The sequence below is a fragment of the Ixodes scapularis genome, unplaced genomic scaffold, assembly GCF_016920785.2.
Source record: "Ixodes scapularis isolate PalLabHiFi unplaced genomic scaffold, ASM1692078v2 PGA_scaffold3__209_contigs__length_174095766, whole genome shotgun sequence".
NCBI classification, from domain to species: Eukaryota; Metazoa; Arthropoda; class Arachnida; order Ixodida; family Ixodidae; genus Ixodes; species Ixodes scapularis.
Genome location: NW_024609868.1, coordinates 85,382,343 through 85,392,121, shown reverse-complemented (window position 1 = coordinate 85,392,121; position 9,779 = coordinate 85,382,343). Strand labels below are relative to the sequence as shown.

At 47.0% G+C, this 9,779-nt stretch overlaps 1 protein-coding gene across 1 annotated transcript; it reads right to left on the bottom strand.

The window, feature by feature from the left end:
* Positions 1-6,875: 6,875 nt before the first annotated feature.
* LOC8023461 (NLR family CARD domain-containing protein 3-like) lies at positions 6,876-9,556 on the bottom strand. Its single transcript, XM_002401307.3, has one exon. The coding sequence runs from the start codon at positions 9,554-9,556 to the stop codon at positions 7,394-7,396; it is 2,163 nt and encodes a 720-aa protein (XP_002401351.3). The 3' UTR covers positions 6,876-7,393.
* Positions 9,557-9,779: the final 223 nt, after the last annotated feature.

Sequence of the window (9,779 nt, the reverse complement as noted above, 5' to 3'; positions counted from 1 at the left end):
TTTCATCGAACACCGTTTCATCGAAGCCGTTTCATCGAACGCCGTTTTATCGAACGCCGTCTTATCGAACGCCAAGGTGGCATTCCCGCTTCCTGAAGCTGGTCGGAGCTGCCCATCCCGGGTCCTGGAAGTTTTTGACTTGCATCGCCACAGAACATCAACTGACGGAAGACAAGCTGGAGGCGATGCTGAGTTCCCAAGAGCCTCCTCACCAGAAGATGGCCATATAGCGGAAAGGAATGTGAAGGTCCACCTTTTTTATGAGAACCGACGGACACTGGCTGTGGGGGACTTTTTGAGAGCAATTCCTCATCATTTGAAACGGTGAATGGCTGTCGCACGAACACATGAAGCCCCGAAAGTTTTGAAATAAAATTTGAAGTGACGTACTTACTTTTGACTTTATATAGTCTTAAGACTAAAAAAACAATGTTTCGTTGTAGTTTCATAAACAGCACCTCAGCTTTAGCTACCGCCAGCTTCGGGCAGTAAAAAAAGTATCGATAGAAAGACATGAGAGGCTAGGAGGCTCACATGGCTAAAGTTGTTGCGCCTGCGCAAAACTTATGTCACCTTCTGGCCTCCATGAGTTGGAGTGCGCTTACACCGGGAGCGCGACTTTTTATTTATTTGTTACAATACCCTCAAGGCCAATCGGGTAATACAGAGGGGGTGAACAGATATGCACAATATGCGAAACAAACATAAAGATCGGGACAAATATCTTCATGGGTTACTTGCATCAAAATAAATTGTGACAGCTACAAATTTGGACATTAAAAAATCAGACAATGAAATGGGTGAATCACACGAAAATGCACTCGATCCGTGCATAAAAGAACATCTTTCACACTTTTTATTTAAAAGACATTCGATGAAACGGCCGTCAGCGATTCGATGAAACGGCGTTCGATGAAACGGCGTTCGATGAAACGTCCATTTTTTCGATGAAACGGCGTTCGACGAAACGGCGTTCGATGAAATGTCCGGGAACCCTAAACGTTGACGTCTAGGAAGTTTATTTCGGTTTGAGAGTACGAATGTGTAAAGCGGATGCTCGGATGAGCAGCATTGTATCGACCTATGAAGTCCACCAGCTCCTCCCTCCTCAGTGTGCGACCATACAATAAATATATCATCTATAAACCTTTTGTATATTAGCGGCTTTACGGGACATTCAGAAAGGAACTGAGATTCTAATTTTCCCATGAATATCTTGGCATAGTTCGAATCCCGGACAAAAGCTCACCGGACAAAAGCTCACCGGACAGAAGCTCACCGGACAAAAGCTTACCGGACAAAAGCTCACCCATTTTTTCACAGACCCGGACAAAAGCTCACCCATATTTTCACAGACCCGGACAAAAGCTCACCACGAGAAAATTTCATGTTGGTCTTAACACGAGTGCGGACAACTTAGGTGCATGCGTGCGACACAAATTGGCAACGATAAATTAAATCTGACAGGCGCATGGCTTGTTGATTTTAGTAGAAACAAGTTTATTTATCGATTGGTTAGAAGCGAATGCAGTCCCCCACTAGCCCCAGCAGTCTTGGTAGATCTCGATGTACATGCGAGCCCTCGCAAATATTTCTAAGACGATTCTGCAGGTGCAGAGTAATTTTTCGCACCCGCTTTACGGTGGGCTGACCTCTCCGGGCTTTTGTCAATGCCGTGGCAACGAGCGCCTGATTTTGCTGTAGGCATTCAATCAGCCTCAAGAAGCTTCGATGGGTGTGGCCGACGAGCTTCTGGAACCCGGTACTCTAACTTTCGCAGGTGTTGGTCATCCGGTCTTTATCTTGAAGAGTAGTGTCGTACATATTCCACCGTACCGGGGGAAACTCCGGTCGCCGTCGGCGCAGAGTCAGGCGAAGGGAAGAATTCGCTCTGGGTGCCGCCGCAGATGGAACAGAAGCATAACGGAAGCGGCCGTTGAAATACGTGCAATCCAAATAGTCCAGCAGGTAGCCGATGTCACTGCGGTAGACTTTTCCTGGTGGTTAGTTCTTGTGGAACAAGCTGTGGTGGAAGGAACCCGAGCCTATCTAAAATCCCGCACAATTTTTTTTTTAAATTGGTCATCTGTCTTGTACTTTTCCAGAAGGCCGAACTCCCGCTCTTTCAAAGTATTTTTGAAAAATTCGCAACTCAATGGTGGATGAGGTACAGTCGCCGGCCATATGAGCTCCCCCGGCCGAACGCCGACCGGAGCAGCGAAAATCCCGCATGGGGCCCGTCGAGCGTTGCCGCGTTCTGGGAGCTGGGCTACTGGGATCAAACCATTCCGTTATCAAAGGGTGGACGCATAGCTTTTATCGGGATTCCGCGTTTTGGAACGCGAGTCTGAAGCACGGCCGATTACAATCCCTCTTCTGGTTGTAGGTTAACGCAGACGGCTTATCGAAATTCTTCAATACATAATATCTCTGACGTGTTATATGCTACTTTTTTATTTGCAAAACCGGTTTGTCATTTTAGATATTTCCTACCCGAAGAGTAGTCCTACGCACAAGCCCCCCTTTCTTACAATCTTTCTTAAACGTAGACTAGACAATGACAAGCGATTTTGAAATAATTTAGTTTTTCTGTAAGGATATGCTATAGATAACAGAAAGAAAATATTTGTGTCGAAGCAGAATAAAGATTCAGACGCTTTTCATGAACGCGGTTTATCGAGGAGACTCCATTGTTCTGCGCTCAGTAGCGTGTTGCTTCGCCGAGGGTAATACTCTACACGATGACTTTGCAAATGGCCTCCTGGTCGGTCACTTCTCGCTTGACGAGGGATCATTGTTGCAATGCCTAATATCATATCAAACATAAGGTGTTTACATTTGTAAGCATCGATTGAACACTGCTGCTTTATCTACGCCTAAGGCAAGCTCCAGTTTATCAGCAGTTATAACATCATCTCCGGACACTCGGGGCCAACACCCGAAAACGGCAATTCTAATGGGCCATGTTTTTGTGATTCACACTTCTAAAGGCTGGAATCCCAATAAAAGCTATGCGTCCACTCCTCCGATAACGGAATGGTTTGGTCCCAATAGCCCGGCTCCCAAAACGCGGCAACGCTCGGCGCGCCGCGTGCGGGATTTTCGCTGATCCGGTCAGCGTTCGGCCGGGGGAGCTCATATGGCAGGCGACTGTTACAAGTTCTCCTAAAAAAGGTCCAATGTCCATTGCGTCCGCACTTTATTTCAGCCCGTGTTTCGCCCGGGTAGAAAAAAAAAAGAAAAGAAATCGAGGTGAGCTTTTGCCCGGGTCTGTCAAAAAAGGGGGTGAGCTTTTGTCCGGGTCTTTCAAAAAACGGGTGAGCTTTTGTCCGGTGAGCTTTTGTCCGGTGAGCTTCTGTCCGGTGAGCTTTTGTCCGGTGAGCTTTTGTCCGGTTACCCATAGTTCGGGGCCATTTTGGTGCCCATCGCGGTTCCGCTAACCTGCCTAAAGTATTTATTGTTAAATTCGAACGTGTTTAGTTCTAAGACAAGCCTCGCTAGAGTAGCGACGACGTGTCCATCTGGGGTATCCGGTTGTCTGTGGAGTTCGTACATGTCAATTAAAGAGAGTATTCCATCATCATGTGGAATATTCGTATACAGCGATGACACATCGAGTGTAACGAGATATGATTCTTTTGGTATGCATAAATTTGATATTTCTCTTAAGAAGTGAGTTGTGTCTTTAATGTACAAATCAAGAGTTGTAGGTATATGTTTAATTAAACTGTCTACATATCCTGATGTTTAATTAAACTGTCTACATGCTCCCTAAGATTCACAAACCTGGTAACCCAGGGCGTCCAATCATATCCGGAATAGGTACAGTAACCGAACCCATATCAGGATGTTCCTAGCAAAACCGCAAATCGTATCCCAGCAAGGTTGCGTCCGGTGGCTTCATTTGCGGGAGCGGGAAGCGCGATCCAGCAATTGTCATTGAGATCAATGGGAGGCAGCGCTTGCTACTAGGCAGAGGTAGTAAAATACATAGATTCTACTTTGAGGCTAGTAATAGTTACCATCTTCTTGACCTAGTAACCGTTACTAGCTTGACCGTTACTACCTGCGGTTACTAGGTGCCTAGTGACATATGTTACAAGCGGTTACTAGCTCTTTATACCTAGTAGATACTACTAGCTTCTTTTTTTTAAGAGTGTTGGGTGCGTGAGACTAAGACAACATCTATGTAGTATTCTAGTTTTCGTAAACAAACTACTCGAGATCATCCTCCGTTACAATGAACTTTCAAAAAACGATAAACAAATAAAAGCGATTCTTGTTTTTGCGTTTCAGATGGTTATTTTGTTCTAATAAAGTAAAATTAAAGAGGAAACTGAAATCTAAGGCATTTAGATTGTTATTGGAGACCACTAAAACTCATTGTGTACGTCCACTTGCTGCAAGTAACGTTAAACGTCGCAGCGGCAAAAAAAAAAAAAATCAAACGAACGACGCATATGACATGAAACCTTGCAATTTGTTTTCCGTAACGCGCGAGAGCAAAGACCTCTGGCATTCAAGGCGACTAATCTAGTCACGCGGGACAACATGAAACGGCCCGGTCGAGGTGTGTCCTTACTCCCTCGGAACCCAAACACCCTAAAATTATCAAATCTCGCGCACCAACATTTCGAGCCCAGACATAGATTGATCATGAGTGCGGCGTCAGCGTTCGGCAGCACCTCTTGTCCCGTCAGTGCGCCGAAGGGTGCTCGGCGTCAGGCTCGGGCCAAATCGCTGGGTTGGCGCCATCTGAAAGCGATGGTGATAAGTAAAGGTGGAGGAGGCGGTTCACGGGCTTTGATCATCCTAGGTGACGTTGGCTGAACATGGGAGTGTGTTCTCGTGCTCATCGCAAACCCTCAAATTAATATAAGCCAGATGGTCGTACTGACAGAGCACTAAAGTAGAGCAGCTGATAAGAAGCAATTTGTTAAAACAATTGTTGTGGGCTTCACGCAGTCGAAGCGTTTTAACAGAAATTAATTTTAAGATACATTGAGTTACTTACCTCATTTAATTCATTCCAAGGAGTATATACAGGGTGACCCAAGTCCAGGCTCGATCTAAAATGTACCGTAAAAATGACGCTTGCACGTGGCAATATAAACATTTCATGAAAGGTGTATTTCACTGGTCGGTTCTTAAAGCGCAGCTCTTAGGGGCCCGTTTCCGGCTTGAGCGGCGTCGCCGTCGCCATCGGCGTAACCGCCTGAGGTCACGTGATTCCCCTGAGGTCACGTGACCCCCTGAGTGCACGTGACCCCCTAAGGTCGCGTGACCCTCCTGACGTCACACGACCCCCCTGAGGTCACGTGACCTCAAGGAGTCGCCTATCCCTCCGTACGCTTCCATCCTCCTCCTCAAGAGCTGCGCTCTAAGCGGCGTTACAGGGAATTGTAAACGGCTTTCATTTTTTCTTGGAAAATTACAAAGCGTAGCTTTCTTTCTACAAAAAAATGGGACCAAGAAACTTGCCAGGGTCTACGGCGGGCGGCGACGCAGACGACATAGTCCAGTATCGGGGTGTTTTTGGCGTTCGTATCGATTTGCATCGATTGAGAGTGCATTAATTCCCCACCCAGAAAGTTCTCGTCATATTTTTTAATAAAGTTCATTACCTTCTGTAACCGCATCTGTCATTGCTTTTTTGTGTTGCCAGTAGAGACCTCCAGTATAAAAATAAGGTGAGGACCAGGTTCGTTAATACAATAACCTGGCGGAAAAAATAATCTTTTGACCTATTTAGGTGCTATAGTTTAGTTTTGTTTGATTGATTTGTTGAACCCATTTTGAGGTAAATTAGCGACCACTAAAACTTTCCCGAAGCTCCCGTTTAAGAAATACCCTTAGCCAAGCATGTTTTCAGTAGAATCGTTTGAATCAAACCTAGGGTTGTAAACTACCTAGATAAAGTGACAGCAAGTCACTACCTAGGTAGTTTCTGGAAGCTCTGGTCGGAGAACGGTGCAAAAGAAAACAAGAACCCAGAAACGCCTCCTGCCACCCGCCTTTCTTTGGTGGGCAGCTTCCAATTCCTTTTGGTGGGCTTGCTCGTCACATCCCAGGATGCTTGATTCACGGACACTTCATATCAGGCATTTCATACCAGCATGATCATCACGATTAGTCTCGTATTTGTTTGGAGTGAAAAAATTCGTGCTACACTTCGTTTCATCGTAAGAAAAAGCGCAGTTCACAAGCTAAAAACATTCAAACACCAACGCACAGACTAAAAACGCAAGGTCTCAAGCGCATTCACAATGCTCGATTGTTTGATTCAGTTGAGCCGGTTGGTAACGTATAACGAGAAAGAACGACGATCACCGTTCCCCTGCACGCACTTTGGGTGCGCTACTTAATTTGCTTAGGCGACGTTTAACATTGGCTGTGCCTGACTTAAGGTGAAACGAAGTATAGACAATGTCTGGAAGGCTATTTTTAGTTTTTTAGCGGAGCAGAGGTTACGTGAATCCCAGTTTCATATACGCACCTGTTAAAAGGATACGAATTTTCAAGAAAACTTGCCCAATCGTTCAAAGATTTCAGTTTGACCTTAGGATGTACGGCGATGGACGACGAACTACACGAGCCAATGTTTAGTTGGTAGCTTGTCTCGTGCCTTAGTGCTCCGCGCGTCGCTCCACCTAACCGGAAGGGCACGTGACGCCCTCCGAGCTTTTTAATTCGGTCGGGCTCGCAGCATCCTTTGCAGTCCATCGTAAACTGAAACCAAGTATAGGCGGCGCTAGCCGCCATCTGATGCAAAGCGACTGCCCTAATAACGCTTCAATTTACAGGAGTATATTTACTGCCCAATTATTGAGCTCGATTTCTGTTTATAGTTTATCCGAACAAAAATAAACACACTATTCATATACAAGTGCACTTTTTACTTGTCAGGAAAGCACTCATTCTTCATTCGTCCATACAAAGCTGCTGGGGTATTCAGCTGTTGCATCAAATTAAAAACACAATCATTCATACCACGAGAAGTGAATGTGATCATCCCAATGAAAGGCTAAGGTTACGACATGTGGGTAATACGACAAATAAATGAAAACTGTCTGAACAAATTGTCAAACAAATGTTTTAAGTACAAAAGTTTCACAAGTTTGTCCTCATTGCATAGCGAATTTCAAATTCCCGCATCCCGGACCGATCTATTCTGTCTTCGACATCTAAAGCATGACCAAGGGGATAATGTTTGCAACCTATAGATCGCAGCCCAGCTAGTTCAGGCAGCAACGTGGTATTTAAGACAATGCAGCACAAAACCCAAAATCATAAAATGAAGTTGAAAACTAACAAAATTAACGTTTACGTCAATGAAATCCGCAGGACCCAAAACCTGCTGAATAACATGAAAGTAGCACTGCTTCAGTGCAAATTACTTCACGTCGGAAATTTTCAGGTACGACGTAATCTCGATTAAAGAATACTCGTCCAGGCTGTCAATCTCCATGGAATGTTCACTGCCTGGGAAACGCAGGCAGACCAGCGCCCCCTTGACAACTTCTGTGATGACGAAGTAGTTCTTCAGGATGCGATGGTCCGCCTCACGCAGGAGCGTCTCAGCCCGCTGGCGGCCTCCAGCCGATTCCGCCAGCCTCTGAACGAAGAACTCATTGTGCCTGAAGGCCTCAAAGGCTTCAGCCGATTTTTTGCTGGCCACTTGAGCGAGGACGAACTCCACAGCTCGTGCCATACGCGAGCAATTCCTCCGCAGGCACTCTACGACGTGAAGACCAGCGGCGTTCGACGTCGGGTAAGTGATGGCAAACTGCTGCAAAGTCTGATTCATTGACAGGGCACCGGCTAGGATAGGAAGACCGGCTTCCACAGCCGGAGCGTCGCGCAGTGCGAGGTCGTTCAGCGTTTCATTGCTGACCAGCATTCTAGCAATCTCTGTACAATGCCCCTCCTTCAACATCGTGCAGTCCAAGCTGAACTTCCAGAGGCTGTTGTTGTGGGCCAATCCGTTCATCAAGGAGATGAAGCCAGCCATGTTCACGGGATACTTCAGCGTTACCGAACGAATGGTGGTCGTCTCTTGTAGAAGGCTCCCAAGGGCCCGTATTTCGCCACCGAACAAGAAGTCTATTTCCAGCGATTCTACCGACTCGTTCTCCTTGAGAGCTCTCAAAAGCGGAGATAAGGTGCAGTGGTCCCCACGAATGACGGAAAGATGGCGCAGGGTTCTTCCCACTTTGATCATCCGCGACAGTTTCCGGGTCTGGGCTGAGTTATCGACCACAATTTCGAGGCCGTCTATGGCCTGACTGCGCCTTATGGAATTCATGTAATCGCCAAAATCTGTCAGTGTCATTACAAAATACGTTGACGGGCAGTTTAGTCGGGTGAGTGTGTTGTTGATCCCAAGAAGGTAAGTTAGTTCCCTCATAGCTCTTCCGCGAGACACATTGTGGCGCACGGACAGAACACGCAAGGTTCTGTTTACTTTCAGCGAGTCGACGAGCTTAAGTAGAGAATAGTCAGTCATTTTGGTGTTGCTTAGATTGAGCTCTTGGAGCGTCACGTTCACTCTCAGCATATCGGCTACGTACATCACACCATGGTCCCCGAAAGTGTTCCTCTCAAGGTCAAGAACACGTAACGAAGTATTCTTCTTGAGTGCTCTAGACAGGTCACGCACGCCGTCGGTAAAGATTTCGTTGGACGCTAGGTTGAGCCTCTTAAGAGTTTTGTTGATCTTCAAGGCCCCAGCAATGGCCGTCGCACCTTCGTCATCGATCACGGTTTCGCGCAAACTTAATTCCACTAACGATGTGTTGCTTTCGAGCAGGTCGGCTATACCACGTGATCCTTTTATGAACACGTTGTTTTTGTCCAGTGTCAGGGAAGTTATTGTCGTCGAATACCTGACGACTTCCAAAATGCGGACTATCTTGTGAACAACAAGCCTCGTGTCATGAAGGGTAAGCTCAGAAAGCCTTGTAGAGCAAACAATGACCTCGCGCAACGTTTTCCGCAAGGTACGAGATAGGTAGGTGGTGCGAAATCGAAGCACGCGTGGGTCGCCCATGAGCACGGCCATGATTAGCTTAGACGCTTTGTTCCTTAACTCTGAATGCAACGGCCGTTGGTCTGTCAGCGTAACCTGCCCAATCCCTTCGTTCAAAACGACGTCGTCAAAAACGTTACCAGCGTTATACATCAGGTGGCTCATGTGTCTGATTTCGACGTGGTGCACACAGCGGTGGTCGTTCAGCAGCGTCGCCACCAGGAAGGCGCCGACGGCGCTCTTGTCCTTGACGCCTGGTGGGTAAAGCACGGAGGTCTTGAGCGTCAGCCGACCCGGGGAGTCCTCCAGCAGCTCCAGGCTGACGGCGTGGAGAACACGGTTCCAAACGGCGGTGCTGTCGAGGATCCAGCAGCGTCGCACCTCTGTCGTAGACGCAGAGTTCCGTGGGGCCGAGCAGGGTCTGGCCACGTCCAGGCCGTGCTGTCGAAAGTAGTGCTCGACTTGGCATGCTGTAGTTGGTAGACCTTCGTGGCTCGTCGGCGGTTGCATTTTGAGAAACGCTGCCATTGCCGCCCGTTCAGTGCGTGAACAAGCGCACGAATGATCCACTGCCGTCCACCTATGTCATTACATTATGATGAGAGACACAGCGCAAGCGCGCGCCTCGTAGAAACCACGCAAGCGTCACGATTAAAAGTAATTAAGAAATAAAAAAGACATTCCCTCGAAAGGAGATATGCATATCGCATTATGGCTCTGTTTATTTGTTAGGTGAACTAAATGTAAATGT